At 35.1% G+C, this 19,832-nt stretch overlaps 2 protein-coding genes and 1 long non-coding RNA gene across 3 annotated transcripts; all 3 read left to right on the forward strand.

Annotated features, from left to right (window-relative positions):
* Positions 1–7,539: 7,539 nt before the first annotated feature.
* On the forward strand, positions 7,540–14,176 carry LOC125195291 (UPF0481 protein At3g47200-like). The gene is made up of 3 exons (XM_089057766.1): positions 7,540–7,684; positions 11,995–13,402; positions 13,541–14,176. Exons 2-3 carry the CDS (start codon positions 12,011–12,013, stop codon positions 13,589–13,591), a joined length of 1,443 nt encoding a protein of 480 aa, XP_088913892.1. The 5' UTR covers positions 7,540–7,684; positions 11,995–12,010; the 3' UTR covers positions 13,592–14,176.
* Positions 14,177–16,114: 1,938 nt separating this feature from the next.
* On the forward strand, positions 16,115–18,166 carry LOC125197206 (uncharacterized). Its single transcript, XR_016128650.1, has 2 exons — positions 16,115–16,762; positions 16,854–18,166. It is a non-coding gene; the product is annotated as an uncharacterized LOC125197206 (long non-coding RNA).
* A 191-nt stretch (positions 18,167–18,357) lies between these two features.
* LOC148929348 (putative disease resistance protein At4g19520) lies at positions 18,358–19,476 on the forward strand. The gene is made up of 2 exons (XM_089056811.1): positions 18,358–18,559; positions 18,656–19,476. Exons 1-2 carry the CDS (start codon positions 18,358–18,360, stop codon positions 19,474–19,476), a joined length of 1,023 nt encoding a protein of 340 aa, XP_088912937.1.
* Positions 19,477–19,832: the final 356 nt, after the last annotated feature.

Raw genomic sequence — 19,832 nt, forward strand, 5'->3', positions numbered from 1 at the left:
ATGACCATCTTATATATTCTGGAGAGTTCACAACCTTTCAATTTTTTGAATGTTGTCAACTTTAAGTGCAGTGTATGTAGTATTTGCGCAAAAGTAATGCAGCTAATATCACTTTTTTTAAATCAAAGTTGGTACTCCCTGCGTCCCAGAGAAGATATCACACTTGGGAAATGACATGGGATTTTAGGAGATGTTATTTTGTGTGTTAAGTGGTGAGAGAAAATATAATTTTATAAGTGATGTGAGGAGGAACTTTTTCCAAAAGAGGAAATGTGACATTTTTTGTGGGACAAACTAAAAAGGAAAGTGTGACATCTCTTATGGGACGGAGGGAATATGATTTTTTAAAATATTAATGGACCACATTTTTTTAATATTTAAGTTATGCTTGGTATGATGGAATGGAATTAGGAGGGAATGGAATGGAGATGGGAATGAAATGAAGGTGGGAATGGAATGACAATTCCATTCCATTCTTGTGCTTGGTGAATGTAAGGTTTACAAATGGAATGGAATTGTTATTCTTTGATTGATTTCATTTCTATGCTTGGTAACTACAAAATAATATATGAATGGAATGGAATGAAATATGAATAATTAATATGTTGATTCTATAAAAAAAATATTTATTCAAAAATATTTGTCAATATTTTGGATCATATAAATTTGTACGATACACGTAAATGTGTGCATATGTGGTGTATGTATGTGTTGATGTGTGTGTGTATATGTGGTGGTGTGTGCGTATTTGTTGTTGTGTGTGTTGCTGCGTGTGTGTTGTTGTGTGTGATGTGTTGTTGTGTGTTGTTGTGTGTGAGTTGTTGTGTGTGTGTGTTGCTGCGTGTATGTTGTTGTGTGTGATATGTTGTTGTGTGTGTGTGTTGTGTGTGAGTTGTTGTTGTGTGTGTGTGTGTGTGTTTTGCTGTATGTGTTGTGTGAGTTGTTGTGTGTGAGTTGGTGTGTGTGTGTGTTTTGCTGTGTTTTGTGTGTGTGTGTGTGTGTTTTTTACATTATTAAAAATTTTAAAATTTTAATTTATGCTAAAATTGAGATGATATTAAATTTAAATATAATATTAAATAATATTTATATAATTTTGTTAAATTTTAAAATAATAAGACAGGAAAATGAAATAGAATGGAATGGTCATTCCTTAGCTAAATGGATGAAATGGGTATTTCCATGTGGAATGGAATGATTCCTAATGGAATGGTGATTTCTAAGAAAAAAATTTACCAAGCAAAGGAATGGAATGGAGGTAGGAATGCCATTCCATTCCTCCATTTCATTCCATCATACCAAACATGGTCTTAGTGTTTTTTATGTGGCCAGGGTTTCTTTCGTGGATCTAGTCCGGAATCATCACCTCCATCGTGTATTGGCATATCTAAAGGTAATAAACATAACTTACCAACAATTTAAAGTTACTTTCATATCTAGAATCTACCACTCAACATTCCTTGTGTCAGTTTTTAAATCTACATCGAATCTACTCTTTCGAAAATGTAAACTCATAATAGCTACTCCATGACCATTTTTTCAAATTTTCCCGTCGATTCGAAATGACTTTGTTTAGATTAATTAACATAGTTTTTCGGCTTATTTGGTGCCGAAAAAATGAGTGTTGTAGATTTAGAGAAAAAAACACACTTTGGTACTATTCTCTAACCGAAAAGAGCAACTTTTGATTAAAAATCTCTAATTTCTTTTCAGTGTTGTTGTGTTAGAAATTTGGGCTTCCACATAACTAATTTAATATGTATGGCTATTTTTCAGTTGTCCAATTAAAGTAATCTATTAAAGATTAAAGTTTGGGCTAAAGTATATTTATTTTTTATGGAAATAAGTGTAGATGCTATTTTGTGATTTTCTATTTGATGAGGGACCGAATAAAAAATAAAGGGGTTTATATTTAATATAAATATAAGCTAGGGTTATGGTTCCATACGTCAGAAGAACATTCGATATCTGTGTATTCTCTAGGCAGACTATTACAAAGAATGTCTCTGATCGTTTGGAAGATCCATAGCCGCTGCAAAGCAATTCTGCAGTTCAATTCGTCATGGATCAAGGTACGCTTCCGCTCTACAGTTTATGCTCCTTCTCCGTTGTTCTCGGTTAATCATCATAGAGAGCTTTATGTAATTGTTCATTCAATTATTTCAACAAGTGGTATCAGAGCCACTCTATTGATGATTATCTGAGAATTGGAAAAGGAAAATTAGGCATTTTTTGTTCTCGCTTGATTTGGATGAATTCATAAAATTTAGGGTTTATATTTTATGGATTTACTTGACTGTTTTGTTGAATTTTTTGCGCACGTATAACTATGAATTTGTGAATTAAGTTTTCGATCTTGACTGCTGTGGAGAATTGGATTGAATGTTTTCTTTCTCAATTATTTGTTACTGTCAATGCATTAACATAGAGAATTAAGGTAATTTTTTATTGTATAAACGTCTTGAGATGTTGTGCCATGATTAAAATAAATTTGCTTCCATATTGGTATACATTGGAATTTTTTTATTACGGCAAATTCACAATTCCATGATTATGGTGAATACACGTGCTTATATATATGATGGTGTATTGATTTTGTATAAACATTATGTATATAGTGAATTGTTTTGTGGATATGTGGAATCAAGTGTTTGTCGAGAAACTGGGATTTATAATTGATAATCTCAGTTTTGTTTTGGTGCATATTATGAAATATTGGATTATGGTTTACTGATGAATTCATGAATCATGAACTAGTACTAGTTTTAATTGCAGTGGAAAATTAGTTGTTGATTATTCAAGAGTACAGCTTGAATTCAATTGAGAATTCAGTCCATTTTATTGTTGATGCAGAATTAGATTATTTTGGTGAATCTATAAAGATGTGGTTTATGTTCTGTAGATTTAATTGTTTGATTGTTTTGATGTTGTTTCTGGCTGTTATATTTGTTTGTTACGATCTTGGGAACATCAAAATTCAGATATTTTGTCGATTTTAGTGAAAATCGGATTTGAAAAAATTATATGGAATCCCATTAAGAGTCAACAAATTGCGATTTGTTGGGGAGTTATTGAACTGGCCGTAAGGATTTAACGACTTGCTGAGTTTGCAAGATATGTGAACCCAGTGCCTCGTTGGCTAGCCACTATATTCCGAAAAGTTATCAACGACTTGCTTGCAAGCGTTTGTATTCAGTTTTTAAAAAATTTAAATTCAATAATTTTGGTGCATCTCATGTTCCTTTTATTGATGTGTGTATTTTAATGCGGATATTAGTCGGCCCAAAGGAAGATTAATATTTGGCACGAAATACACACATATCTTTGGTGATAAATACATGACAATTATTCAGTTTTCGTGTAAGTAGTGTGATGCCCAAAGGTGGACACTATTTGACATGATTTTATTGTCAGTGTTTGATCACTATAAGGAGGTTGCCACTTGCAAGTTCACATTACTGTCAAAAGACTTAATGTGGATGTTGTGCTCGGAACCTCGTAATATTTTACTAATGTTCAAAGTAGATTAGTCGAAGTAAGACGTTGCAAAAGTAAACTCTCTTGTCTAGACTTCTTTATTGCGAATATTAGGACGGTGATGTGTGTGTATTTTTAATGCGGATATTAGTCGGCCCAAAGGAAGATTTTATTTGGCACGAGATACATACATATGGTGATAAATGGGTGACAATTATCCAGTTTTGTGTAAGTAATTGTGATGCCCAAAGGTGAACATTACTTGACATGATCTTATTGTCAGTGTTTGATCACTACATAGAGAGGTTACCACTTACAAGTTCATATTACTGTCCAAAGACTTGGTATGAATGTTGTGTCGGTACCTCGAGATATTACCATTTTATTTGAATTTTATGATGTGAGCATGACAATTTATTTGGTTTTGTTCTCTGTTCAATTATGATGTCTGCTTCTGCAGTTTCTTCCAACATGAACAATATGCCAATGTTGAATGGGTCAAATTTTAAGGATTGCGAAGATTATATTTTGATTGCTCTGGGTTGCATGGATCTGGATTACGCGCTAAGGATTGAGCAACCTACTTCTCCTACGGATGGTAGTACTTCTTATCTAAGGAGAAACTATGAGAAGTAGGAATACTCGAATTGTGTAAGTCTACTGATCATAGGTTTAGCATCCCAGAAGCCTTTCGAGGTACTGCATCTAAGTATATCACTAAGGCCAGTGAATACCTTGCCAAAATTAAGGAACGTTTTGTGAAAAACGATAAGGTTGAGACAAGCGTGCTTGATCTCAATAAAGTATATAAGGGCAAGGGCTACATAAGGGAGCACATTATGAAAATGTCTCACGTTGCTTCAATTAAGCTTGAATTCTAAAGACTTGTATGTGCATTTGGTGTTGCACATCTGGTCAGTATCTCAAGAAATAAAGTAAAGGGCATTAAGAAAAAGTGTATTAAGAATGCTGCAATGGATAAGGGTTCATCACAAAGGTAACAACATAAGGACAATGGTAGTTGTTTCTTTTGTGGTAGATATAGATATAAAAAGGAGAATTGTGACAAATATCACGCATGTCGTATAAAGGAAGTTACAATTCTTATTTTGGTCTGTTCTGAAGTTAATTTGACTTTAGTCCCTAATGATATTTAGTGGGTAGATTTTGGTGCTACTACTCACATAAGGTTATCATATGCAAGGCTGTCTGAGCTGCCGCAAGTCAATTGATGTTGAAAGATACATTTAAGTGTGATATGACAAATCGGTGGAAGTATAGGCTATTGGGCATTATAGATTGTTATTAAAGACTGTAATTTTGCGGTTTCGAAGGATACCTTGTATTGTCTTTTAGACAAAATTTGGTTTCTATATCTGCTTTGGACAAATTTGGTTTCTCTTGTTCATTCAGAAATAGTAAAAGTTATTCCTTCAAATAATTCTAGTATTGTGAGCACTGTTTCTTAAGTTCATATAACAATTTTTGTATGCTCGATTATGTTACTTCTTATTCAGAAGCTTTACATGTTGAATCAAAAGGGACTAAGCAAATTAAATAATAAAAATTTGGTTAATTTATGACACAAGTGTTATGGTTATATCTCAAAATAAAGGATTGTGAGACTTGTGTCAGATGTTGTATTGAATAAACTTATATTTTCAGAACTTGATTTGTGTGTTTAATGTATCGAAGGAAAGCAGACCAAACTTAAGAAATTAGGTGCTAATAGAGCTATACATTTAGAATTGATGTATACAGACATTTGTGGTTCATTCACTTCGATTTCTTAGAATGATCAACAATATTTTATATCATTCATAAACGAATATTCTTGTTTTGGGCACCTACATTTAATCTATTAAAAGTTTGAGGCTTTAGACAAGTTCAAAATATTCAGGGCTAATGTTGAGCTCCAACTCAACAAAGGCATTAAGAAAGCCAAATCTGACCGTGGTGGTGAATACTACGACAGAAATGACTGTTCAGGTGAACAATGTCAAAGACCTTTTGCCTTCTATTTGGAAGAGTGTGGGATCATCCTTTTGTACACCATGCCGGGATCACCTAGCATGAGTGGTGTAGCAAAAAGACGAAATAAAACTCTTAAAGATATGCGAAGGAGTGTGATTTATCATTCTTCCTTGTCGCATTCACTTTAGAGAGAGGCATTAAAGACTGTAGCATATATTCTCACTTTGGTCTTCCAGAAAAATTTAGGGGTTTTTAAATTTTGTGATCCCACAAAAGGAACTGATTTAATAAGTGACATTATTTTTGAGGAGGTGTTAGTATCGACACCTACTACTGCTTCTGACAATGTTTAGGTATCAATTACTATCATTGAAGAAGAAACAGATTAAGAACCTCATTTAAAGTCAATCTCAACAACCTCAATTAAGACTCTCGTTAATAGTACCACAAATTTTATGAAGCAGTTCTTTCATTTGGATTTAGAAAGAATGCTATTGATAGTTGTGTGTATCACAAGTTCAATGGGAGCAAATGCATCTTCTTGGTATTATATGTCAATGACATATTGATTGTGATTAATGATAAGGATATGTTGCACTGACACCAAGAATTTTCTCTCGAATAAATTTGAGATGAAAGGTCTTGGGGAACCCTCTTTTGTATTTGGAATCGAAAGAAATAATTTTCGATTGTCACAGAAGGGATATAGTGAAAAGGTGCATAAAGTATTTGAGATGCATAATTGCAAGTAAAGAAATACCCCTATGACTAAAGGAGACAAACCTAGTCTCATTCAGGGCCCAAGATAAATCTTGAGATTTAGAAAATGCAGAAGGTTCCATATGCTTCGGTGATTGGGAGCCTAATGTGTGCTCAAGTGTGTATTAGACCCAATTTGGTTTTAATTGTTTATATGTTGGGCAGATATTTTAATAACCCGATATGGATCATTAGGAAACATCAAAACGAGTTATGAGATATTTATAGAGAACTGAGCATTACATGCTCACATACAGAAAATCAGATCATTTGGAGAGATCTTTAGGCATTTTGATTCTGATTTTGTTAGATGCCAATACAGTAAAGGATCCATTTTAGATTACCTGTGTCTGTTGGCTGTAGAGCCATTTCGTGGAGAAGTGCTGAGCAAACACTTGTAGCTACTTCTGCCATGATAACAGAATTTGTAACTTGTTTTGGGACATCTAGTTAATGAATATGACAGTGAAATTTTGTCACTAGGCTCCATATTGTAAGGTATTGAAATACCACTTAAGTTATGTTGTGACAATAATTCTGTGGTATTATATTCTAAAACAACTGGAGCTTCCTAGTTGTTAAATAAAGGTTTCAGAATGGACAAATACATATAGAGCATAAGGGAATGGATTTGATGATTACAAATCCAGTCACTAAGGGACTATCACCCAAGGTCTTTCATGGGCATGTAGCCCAAATGGGTGTTATGTTGTTTAAGGATACTTTCCGTTCAGTGGGAGTAGTTTTGGTTATTGCTCTATATTGTGTTTTGAATATGTAGTTATAAAACTCATGTTATTCTCTGCAGAATAAAATATTATGTTTTGTCCATTATTTTTGGTTTGATCTCACTTTGGGATGACCAGTTGGAAATAGGCATGTATGATCACCTTGCATGAAATTTCCATGCTACACTCCATAATTGATCTGTTGTTGATTATATTTGCATATGTGATTACTGATGGGTTTAATCATGAAAAAATATGGTGACTGCCCCTTTAGTCCTATGTCGATATGGTTGATAATAAGATTGTTTGGAAATACACTATTTGATAGCACTTTTGAGCGCTCATTCAATTTGTACACATTTATTTGGTGTCATGTGTTGCCCAAGTGGGAGATTGTTAGAAATTTGGGCTTCCACATGACTAATTTAATGTGTATGGCTATCTTTCAGTTGCCCAATTAAAGTGATCTATTAAATATTAAAGTTTGGGCTAAAGTGTATTTATTTGTTATGAAAATAAGTGTAGATACCATTTTGTGATTTTCTATTTGATGAGGGACCGAATAGAAAATAAAGGGGTTTATATTTAATATAAATATAAGCTAGGGTTATGGTCCCCAGACGTCAGAAGAACATTCGATATCTCTGTATTCTCTCGGCAGACTATTGCAAAGAATGTCTCTGATCGTTTGGAAGATCCATAGCCGCTGCAAAGCAATTCCGTCGTTCAATTCGTCATGGATCAAGGTACGCTTCCGCTCTACAGTTTATGCTCCTTCTCCGTTGTTCTCGGTTAATCATCATAGAGAGCTTTATTTAATTGTTCATTCAATTATTCCAACAGGTTGTTTGTCTAACCAATTCAGACAAGATATTAGTCAGTATTCTAATTTCCCTAGAAACATGTCATATTTCATTTTTCGTCCATCTCATAGAAATAATTCATATATATTTATGATAATCTTTTTCTCTTTCTTTTTCACGCTATTATTTATGAGTTTCACCATCCACTACACAATTTCAACTATTTTTATTTTTACTTTATCAATTATGCATTAAAACTCATGTTAATCATAAATGGCCATTTGTTACAAGACTGGTGGAGTATAATATAGGTAACGTATTTGAAGAGACTTTTCTAAATAAAGATTAACTACTAGGTTATATGGTTCAATCTCCATTGTTCGCTTTATTGGAACAAAAAAATAGCTTTGGAATTTTAATCAATTTAAAACATCATGTTTTTTTAAGTATACTATTCTTTTGGAACACAATAGTCGGGATTCATAATCCCTTGGGAAAATATATACTCACTCCGTTTTTCAAAAATAACAACTACTTTTATTTTAGGTTATTCCTTAAAAATAGAAAGTTTAGAATCTTTCTATTTTAGGATGTGGACCCCACAATCCACTAACTCTAATTTAACTACTCCCTCCGTCCCGGAGTATTAGACTCACTTCTTTTGGGCACATGATTTAAGGAATTGATATTTAAATAGTTAAAGTGGAGAGAGTAAAGTATGAGAGAGGGAAAAAGTAGGGGAGAGAAGAGAGAAAAAAGTAGGTGGAGAATAAAATAAGATAGATGTTTTTTGCTAAAAGGGGAAATGGGTCTAATATGTTGGGACATCCCAAAAAGGAAAGTTGGTCTAATACATTGGGACGGAGGGAGTACTTTTTATACTTCATCTCTCTTATTTTACTCATTTTTCTTTTCTTCTCTTACTTTACTAATTCTTCTCACTTACTTTGCCAATTGTATATTAAAAACTCGTGTCGTTTCAAATATTTCTATTTTTTAAATACGGAGGGAGTAAGACTTAAAAAGTGTTCGATTAATAACAAAAAAAAACTTAAAGTTCCCTTCATTTGTTGCCATTTAAGAAAAAATAAATAGAGTATGAAAACATACAAAAGAAGTACAGAATGGAGTTAGGAATACATATTTATAGGGATGTATTAAGATGACAACCGTTCTTAAAATGACAATGTGACATCAACTTTGCTTCAATAGTATAAACACTGCAGTGCAATATTATGAACGTTACACTACAATATATATTATAACGCTATACTGCAATATTATGAATGCTACAATGCAAAATGTATATAATGCAAAACTAAACACTCTATATTGCAATATGATGAACGCTATAATGCAAAATAACTGTCCTACAAAACTAAACAATCTAACTGCAATACGTCCATATTGCAGTGTAGATCGAGTTTATATAATTGTATTGTAGCATTTATAATATTGCTTGCTTCGTTGTTGTCACGTTATCACTTTAAGAGTGGTGTCATCCTAAGGCACCCCCATATTTATATATTGACTGTTTAGGTCTCATGTCATATAAATATGTGCAATTAATACTCCTCCATTTCACTTTAGGAATCTCATTTGAGTTCAGCATAAATTTTAAGATATGTAAAAGAAAGTTTGTGAAAAAAGATAGTGGGATGTGAGTCTATTTTTATATACTATTAATTAGCTTTATAGTAAAATGTGAGTGGAAAAAAGTTAGTAGAATTTAAGGCCTATTATCATTTATGGAATATTCTAACCGGGATTCCTAAAGTAGGACATCCAAAAATGGTAAATCGAAACTGCTAAAGTAGAATGGAGGGAATATAATTCGTACTTTGTGGGTATAATTTCTCTTAAAGTCGCATTTACTTTAAAATAGTCAAATTTGCTTTTAAGAAAAATCACAATACAATTACGAAAGAGTATTATCAATTTTAACATTCCCTTCATCCTGAAAAAATAGGCCTAATATACCGCAACACGCATTTTTAGAAAAGAACCAGACTTTCATGTTCGTGTCTATATGAGCATCAGCAATGGTAATTTTTTGGTCCGGACGATCGCTCGTCCGCGACGTTGTCTGAGCTCGTCCGACCATTGCAGGTCGATGGATGATCATCTGGATGAGCGATACGACTGAAAATTCGGTCTCGGACGACGCGTCGTCCGCCCATTGCAGGCCCACGGACGAGCGCAGACGAGGACGAGTGACGCATTTTTCCATTTTTTTATATATTTTTTTTGAATTATAAATATGTATCATTTTCACTCATTTCTTGCGTCGTGCGCCCATTGCAGGCCCATAGACGAGCGTGAACGAGGATGAGCGATGCGTTTTTCCTTTTTATTGATTTTTTCAATTTTTCAATCTATAAATAAACCTCATTTTTACTCATTTCTCACACAACATTTTTCAACTCTCAAATCATTTCTCACTCACTCACTCACTCTTACAAAATGTTTACGGGCGAGATCCAAATCGGGCTATGGAGCGGATAATGTTTGCTTTATGGGACCAGATTATCGCTGGTATTTGTGCAATACAAGAGCAAGAGCAGGCCCCGAGGCCCATCCGTCCGCCGAGAGCATGATGTAGCTCATCAACGTCTGTTCGAAGACTACTTCGCCGATGAACCACGGTGGGGATCGATAGTTTTTCGCCGGCGGTTTAGGATGCGACGAGACTTGTTTCTCCACATTGTTCAGATGCTGGGAGGGCGCGACGCGTACTTCCAGCAACGGCAAGTTGCGCCCCGCAGAGTCAGGCTATCCCCGCTTACGAAGTGCATGGTTGCGCTTCGTCAGTTGTCTTACAACACCACGACGAACATGTTTGACGAGTATCTTTACGTCAAGAATACAACTGGGCTAGTGCCTGGCGAAATTTTGTGAGCAAGTGGTGGACGCCTTCGGCGCTACATATTTGCACAAGCCGACTGCCGCTACTTGCCAAGTCCTGATGGACATGCACGAGAGGGTGCACGACTTTCCTAGAATGCTAGGGAGCATAGATTGTATTAACTGAGAGTGGAAGAATTGTTCGACAACGTGGACAGGACAATTCACTAGTGGGTATAAGGGTATCTACCCGACGATGATCCTTGAAGCCATAGGTGACCACCGTCTTTGGATCTGGCATGCTCAATTCAGCGTGGTCGGGTCAAACAACGACATCAACGTGATGAACACGTCGAGTCTCTTCACCTAGCAATGCAATGACAACGGTCCGGTTATCGAATTTATTGCCAACGGACGGCAGCATATATTTGGTACTACTTAATTGATGACAAATACCCGAGATGGCCAGTTTTTCCAAAGAGGATCTCTTGCCCAACGGATCCAATGAGAGCTTTATTTGCACAATGGCAAGATTCTACACGCAAGGACGTGGAGCAAAGTTTGGTGTACTTCAAGCGCGTTGGGCAATAGTAAAAGGTCCGGCTCGTTCTCGTTACATGCATTATATCGACAATGTCATTTATGCGTGCATCATCTTTAATTATTTTTCTCTCTACATCTTTCTTACTATACCAATTTTACATTATAAATCGTGCTGAACCCAAAGTGCATATTCTGTGAGAACGGATGGAGTATTTAATTTTGCCATTTATAATATATGAAAAAAATATAACATTAAAAATTAAATGAAAAATGGATTCAATTGACAAGCGGACACTAAAGCATTGCAGAAGGATGGGTCGGACTAAGAAATGATGATGTGGCAATTAGGGCGGACTCGTGTCCGACTATTGTGGATGCTCTAATGCCCTTCCCAAATAACATGCCAAGACTTTCAAGGCATTGATGATATTTTAATCCAAAAATTTTTTGGAAATAGTAAAAGATATTTTGATTGGTAGTAACTTGTAGTTGATGGACATCAAATAATATTTTCAAAGTTCACGGATCTAAAACTATAGTTCGACAAAGTTCATAGACCATAAAGAATATTTCCCCAACTTTTAATTGATCTTTGATTAAATCTGAGAATACTTTCCATAAAAATTACCCCCTTATTGTGAGTGGAGAAAGGTCACATCTAAGCTAAGGGATATTGTTAGCAATGATTACCAAATGTATGTATGCTGGAACACCAATTTAGGAGTTTAATTGTCAGGATCTCATAAGATTAACATTCGAATTAGTCATGTTTATACCAAAAAGGGAATTAAATACGGAAAACGAGCCTTAGCATACTCTAATGTATTCATATATACAGAATTCATTTATTTGTAATATTCTTACAGGTCCCACAACCAGAAGATGAACTCTGTGAATGAAGAATCACAAACTGTACTAGCTGAGTTGTTAGTATCTTCCTTTGACAAAAAACTTGATAAGTTGTCTGCAGATCCTGCATATCCCTATGCAGCATCTATCTATAATGTTTCTCAGAGTCTGCGAAAAGAAAAGGAAGAAGCCTATACTCCTAAATTAGTATCAATTGGGCCATTACATCATGATGAATCGCAACTTCAAGGCATGGAAGCTTTTAAATTGAGATTCATGTATAAGTTCTTGACGAGATTTGGAGTTGGCCTAAATACCATTGCCAAATTTGCAGCAAAGGAAGAGGGTTTTGTTCGTGGGTGTTATGAGGGTACAGTTAAGCTTCGTCCTAAGGAACTTGCCGAAGTGATTGTGTTGGATGGAATATTCATTGTTGAACTTTTGCTGGAAAACTATTTCATTCAGCTGAGGGACGTAAACGAGATATTATTTAATACTGACTGCTGGATGTATTCTGACTTGATGCATGATATGCTGCTGCTAGAGAATCAGCTACCTATAAGAATAATGGAGAGCCTACTGAATTTTGTGGATCTTTCATTAAATGAAGGCACCAGGGTCACCATCTATGATCTTGCTCACATTTTCTTCAAGAACATTGGTATTACAAGCAAGGTACCATTGACAGCACATTGTAGTCAGGCTAGGCATTTTGTCGAGTTCCTTCTGTTTCTCCATGCTCCGACAGAGAAACATGCGGCTTCCAAGGATAAGGGACTGAGAATTCAACTAGCATCTAAGAAGTTTGAATATAATCGTAGTGCAACAGAGCTTGTCAAAGCTGGAGTCAAGCTTCGTAGCAGAGATGGAAATTGTTTGTTTGAGGTTTCTTTTGATAGTGAGAAAGGTGTGTTGACCATCCCCAAATTGACAGTTAATGAATCGACTGAGACATTCTTCCGGAATCTTATAGCCTTTGAACACCTGGGCTGTTATGGCTACTTCTCCAAAAACATAACAAGTTATGTAATGCTCATGGATAGGTTCATAAACACTTCAGGTGATGTTGCTCTACTTGTTAAGAATGGCATTATCAAGATTGACATAAAACACAAGCATGTGAAGCAACACAAGAATGTGAAGCAACAAGTAGCAGACCTTTTTAATAACCTGCACAAAGGAGTTCTGACTGAAGTAAACGATTTCTACTTTGCTGCTCAGTGTGAAAGTTTGGATGTTTACTGCAAAACTAAATGGAAAGCCCACTGGTTTAGATTTACAATGAAGGTCAGAGACAAATGTGTTGAATCACTAGATATTCTGGGATGCAATTATTTCAACAACCCATGGTCGATCATATCTGTTTTCGCTGCATCTCTCTTGCTCTTTCTTACCATCATACAAACAGCCTGTTCAATTCTCCAGGTATAGTTTCACATCTAATCACATCTCCCTTGCTTTATATTGGTCTCCAGAAACTCTTTAACTAGTGCTGCTCTATCGATCCCCAGTCACTTGAGCAGTTTTGTAATTAGCTCAAATTTTATCTTGTTCTTTGTATAGGTTGTACCAGTTCAATTTATTGGCGATCCATGGGTGCTTCGTCGAAATTAAAGATCTTGCTCAGATTCTCCTTAATCAAGTTCTGATGAGGTTTACCTTTGAGCTTTTCTTTACTAAAAAAATCAAAAATTTATTCTCAACTTTAAAGTATTCACTTTTATCTTTCTCTCTTCTACTTTACCCACTTTATTTCTTTACCACTCGGAGTATTTTGCAGCACCACATTTAAAGTTCTATTGCAGTGTGAATGTAGTATTTAAGTTTTACGAAAAATTATCTATCAATTACATTCTTTGAGGCAATAATTGTGGCCTACGAACTTGAGGCCAAACAACCAGATACTATGAAGCATGTAATGAGATTATGAATTCTATATCCTTCAGATGTTACCTTACCAGATTTCCAAATGTCCATTTCGCCCCTCGCGCGATAGGAAAACGTGATCAACGGTCATGTTCTCAGTGGAAGAACAATATCTGTCAATTGGAAAGTATTTTATTTCTTATATCATTATCATAATTGTACTACCTAACTTTGAATAGCATTTATAGCATTAGAGCTTATGTTATACTTTTTGTTGCTGAAATTGTTGCAGGCTGATGAAGCTAGATAATATTTTGAATGTTATCTAAACCTTGCACGTGCTAGTAATTCGTTTAATTACAGTTAGATTATCAAATCTGTATGTGTTGGCACTCTTGAAACAATCAGCCATGTATATTAGGATCTGAGTGTTTAAGATGCTTGATGAGTCATACATGTGAAATGAAGCACGTGGTTGTTCATTCTTCTGTTATTGAGGAGTTCTCCAAATTGAATAGGTTCGAACCATAATCCCCGTCAACATTTTTTCAATAATATTCACTAGAAAGTCTGAGAGGCATACGCAATATCTACTTTGTTCCTTTCTTTTTGCACATGCTTATCTGCCAACCTATAGATAATCATGTGCATTTCTTGTGGCTGCTATTAGTTTATAAAGTTGAGTTGCAGAAGAAGATGATGTTAAAGAACAAATATAGAGAGGAAAAAGAATGGCTGTAGGCCCCATCCCCACCTTTCATGGGACCAGAGTCATTTGAAATTTATTAGAATAGCTTAATTAGTTAATGGAGATATATTATTACTAACGATACCTTATTTTTAAATACTACTGCCTCCGTCCCATTGAAGATGACTCACTTTCCTTTTTAGTTTATCCCAACTAAGATGATCCATTATTTAAAATGGAAACACTTTTATCTCTACTTTATTCCCTATCTCTTACTTTACTCTCTCCTCTCAACACACAAAACAAATTTGCATAAAATCCCGTGCCGCCCAAGAAAGGAGTCATCTTTCTTAGGACGGAGGGAGTATTAAATATAATGATTCAACAGTTTCATACCTATTTGATTAATTATCCGCAGTATTAAAATTTTTGTCACTTAATTCTAATCTTGTGCATAGATTTAAGATATGTGATCATAGCAATGTGAAATTACTAACTCAATCTTTAATCGTTAGCTATAGCAAATTTAAAATTATAAGATTTATAGAAATTTAGTGCTTTATAAATATATAATTTTGTTTTATAATTATATAAATTTAAAAAGATAAGAAAATTACTAAAATTAGAATTTTTGATCAAAATGTCAATATAATGTACTTATTAAACACATCAATACGATTCATTGAATATGTCAATACAATTTTGCATTGACATTGTATATGTACTATATTGACATGTTATGATAGCTATCTTGACCATAAATTACTTCTTGAAAAATATGAAAATTGTAGATTTATTTTCAAATTTTGATATCCAAACATATGCAAGTGAGATCTCGTTAGAGTCCCTATAAAATTATTATTAATTTGATATATGTTGTGTGAAAAAATAATTTAAATTGGGATAATTATAATCATAAATTTTTTAGATATTTTTTAAAAGTTAATTATAGTTAACTTTTTATTAATTAGTATTCTTATTTTGAGTATTTTTTTACACAGTATTGGTACTTATAGGTGGTGTTCGGTTTCCTAGATAAAATAATACCAAGATATAATCTAGGATTTAGTTGTGAGATTATTTTAGACATATGGAGGTTAGCTATGACTAATTATCTCATGATTAGTCATCTAGGATTGAGTTGTGAGATTATTTTAGACATATGGAGGTTAGCTATAACTAATTATCTCATGATTATTCATCTAGGATTGAGTTGATGGACTAAATCTTATAAACCAAACACACTACTAATCTAATCCCGAGATACAATCTTGCAAACCGAACACCCCCTAGAAGAATGATCTTGTAGTACCTTAATTTAATAATTCAATGCCTGCTTTAATAGTCAGTTATCAATATAATATCCTACCTATGACCATATAAGTTTATTTTATTAAAATTTCAAATTTGATGGAGTACTAGTAATAAACTTGTCGACTACCAACTTTTAAGAAAAAGGCTTTTTCAAAAAGCAATTGAAGCGTCCCCATCCAACAATGACAAATCAAAAATAGATAAGATCTGGGATGATAAAACACGAGAAAGACTAGAGAACAGTCTCATAATTCACAAACACAGCATAAAATAGTGAAAGCAGAACCTGGTTAGCACTTAGCATTCATATCCTTCAATTATATTGGCTCTACAATCATATAAGTTATCTCCCCTCTTTATTTCGATTTTTCATTTGAATTTCATTAATTCCGTTAATTGTTGTCTACTTGTCTTTATACATATATTTAAAGGGATATGATATTTTTAATATAATATGATATTGATTAGTTAACACTACACATTTATTAGTTAAGTACACTAACACAACCCTTTATTTAAATTGTTGGTCCATTATCAAAACTAAATCTTTTCAAAATGGAGATATGCCATCAGGGTATGATGTCCTTGAAAGTAAAATTGCAAAAAGATGTCAGGGTTTGCCATTAGCTGCTAACGTACTGGGTGGAATGCTTAGAAATAAATCAAAAGAAGAGTGGTTATTTGTCGAAAATTTTCTTTCTGATAGTGAAGAAGCTGAGCGTATCTCAAATATATTGAAATTGAGTTTTGATCGTTTGCCTTTGTCATTACTCAAGATGTGCTTTGCATATTGTTCAGTTTTTCCTAAAGGTTGGAAAATTGTGAAAAAGGAGTTGATTGAACTATGGATGGCCGAAGGGTTTCTTCAACCAAATGAAGGAGATGACATGGAGTCCATGGGTGAAATGTTTTCAAATGTACTCGTACACAATTCTTTAATTCAAGTTGCAAAGAGAGATGGTTATGGAAATGTTTTGAGTTTTGTGATGCATGATCTTGCAACTGCAGTTTTAGGTTCTTCTGATGACACAGATCAAGTTTATCATTCAAGTGCCATCCCAAAAGTAACAGCAAAATCTTTGCGTACATTAATTTTCCAAGGTGAAATTCTTGATACCGCCATGTTCTCGAGTTACGAATCTCTGCATGCTCTTAGTCTTGACTGCGATCAGGTTAAAGAGCTGCCACGTTCTATTAGAGAGTTGATACATTTGAGAAATCTTAATGTTTCAAGAACAGGAATTGAATATTTGCCAAACTGGATTTCTGAACTCCATTACTTGCAAACCATAAATGCATCTACAGAATCTTTGAGAAAACTGCCAAGTACATTGAAGTACTTGATTAGTTTACGGCATCTTTATCTCTGCCATGATGTGGAGTTGCCGGCCGAGATCCGAGATTGGGAGATTAACTAATCTGCAAGCACTCAAGTAGAGTAGGGGAGCGCAAAGGATACAGAATTGAAGAGTTAGGGAATCTGAACAATCTCAGACAACTATCTATCTATAACTTGGAAAAGGTGTGTGATAAAGAAGAGGCTCAGCAAGCAAATATCTCCGAGAAGCAAAACTTAACCGAGTTGAGTTTTGAGTGGGATGCAAATATAGAAGGTGAAGGAGAATGTGATGAGGCTGTGTTGGAAGGCCTCGCACCTCACCCATGTTTGAAGATGTGATACGATCTTGGAAGCCGTGTATCAAGGATTTCAACTGCAGCTGGATTCAACCGGAAACCTCCCTATCAAGATGATATCCGAAAGCTATGAAACTGCCACCATCGTCTTCGTCTTGGAAACAGCTTCGCGTGGGTATCTTGCACATCTCAATCGGAGTCTGAATGAGGGAGTTATGGCAGTTTTACAGAAGTCGCGCAGAACTGGCGAGGGAGTCCAGAGAGAACACCCGGGCGGGTGTTTTGCACCCTGCAATTCATCCGACCGGGTGAATCACCCGAGACTTAGTTTTTGTGGGCCTTTTTCCACATTTTGGGCCCTTAGTATAAATACCTTTTGGTGTCATTTTTCATTTTAGAATAAGATTGTGATTGAAGTTATCTCTCTAGTGAGTTTTTTCCTCTTTGAGGAATGTATCCAATTCCTTCCTTGAAGGTTGCTTGTCTCAATTTCATAGATTGATTCTAGTAGAGGTACGCATCAATGGGGTGTATCCATTGAGTAGTGGAGCCAAGGGGTGATAGAGCTATTGAAAGTTGCCTAGGGTTGTTTCCATTATTTTGGTCAAGGTCCTAAGGTCATAACTCTTTCATCTCATCATTATACACATGCTTTCCATTCCTAATCTTCCATCAATTCTTGTTTAGATTCAATTTTTGTTGGTTGGGTCTACCTTATCCTTTGTTTTATTGATAAATTGAAAATCAATTTCACAAAAATAATTAGATCAAGTATCATAAATGGGTAATCCTTGGGAAATGGATCATAAACTACATGGATCCTTATCAAGATGTTAAAGATTGCAGGATTTAAAGGAAGTTTCCATCATGGGCTAAGATGTTGAGAGTGTTTGACAAGCTGATTGAGATAACACTCAGTGACTGCCAAGGATGTAAAGAAATCCCAGAACTGGGGGAGTTGCCGAATCTCAAGACTCTTAGTTTGTGGAGATTGAGCAAAGTGAAGTCCATAAATTTTTCACTCTCTGGGACTATAAAAGGTGTCAGTTTTCCAGCACTTGAAACCCTCATATTGACAGGTATGGCTGGGCTGGAATTGATAGAAGAAGTATACTTATATTGACGAGTACTTCCAAGGCTTGTATCCTTTAAATTATATTGGTGCGACAAATTAGAACGTCTCCCAAGTTGGTTCTTCGTAAAGGCTCGTGGTCTCAAAGAAGTGGATATAAGGCATTGCTCCAAGTTGAGTAGATTACCAGATGATCTGCACACCCTCGATTTTCTAGAGTCAGTGACAATAAAAGGTTGTCAAAATCTGATGTCAATAGTGAACGGAGAGAGCGGAGGAAGGTTAACATCCCTTCGTAGTATAGAGATTCGTGATTGCCAAAAGCTAATGGAAATGGTTGAGCCGCATGTGCCTTTGCTGAAGAAAGTGTGTATGGTGGAACTGAAAAGCCTACAGAATCTATCCAAGTTTCTTGATTCCTTGAAACACTCACCTTCTCTAGCACAACTGACCATTGTTGGGGTACCTAAATTCGTATCCGGTATAAGGAGTTGGCCTTTCCAAAAATTGCGAAAATTAGAGATTGATGTTACTGTGGAGTGGTCAAGTGAGAGTAGTGATAGGATTAAGGAGACAGTTGATTCGATGCTGCAAGAATGCTTCTCATCACTTGGTGAGCTAAGGTTGATGGGGCTGGAAATTTGGGATATGGTGCCTAAATCAATTCAGCATCTCACTAGTCTATATAATTTAGAATTGGAGATTTTTGGAGTGAATGAGCTACCCAAATGGTTCGATGATCTATCTTACCTAAAAAGGCTATGTCTATCTAATTTTTCAGAGTTGAGGCATCTGCCCCCGATGAAGAGCTTCACCGAATTGCAGGAATTCCACATCTGCAATTGTTTAGAAATAAAGATAGAATATGAGGGCCACAATATTTTCCATCGTTATGCCATCTACGTTAATAGTCACCCACTGTAGATCGTAAGTACTGGCTGAAACCATTCTTCATTTTCTCATTTAAATAATTTGCATCCATTCTCTTGTTCTAAGGAGTTTCTACTTTCTACGTTGCTCATTTTTCATTTACATTCTCATACGTATATAACAAGGTTACAAAGAGATTTGATGGAAAAGTTGCAGGGAGGAAACTGTTACGTGGTAGAGCTTCTCAATAAGCGTACGAGGGAATCAATCTAAATAAGTGTTCATGGTTACATGGACACGTGGATTGAATGGGATGAAATCACGCCGTGAACGCGGTGTAGAGAATAGATACTTAGTTAGTTGCTGAGCTGTGATGAAATGTACGATGCATGCTCAATATATGAGCTGCA

This window comes from Salvia hispanica, chromosome 4 (genome assembly GCF_029641045.1).
Source record: "Salvia hispanica isolate PSC_SH4W2 chromosome 4, Shi_PSC_v1, whole genome shotgun sequence".
NCBI lineage: Eukaryota > Viridiplantae > Streptophyta > Magnoliopsida > Lamiales > Lamiaceae > Salvia > Salvia hispanica.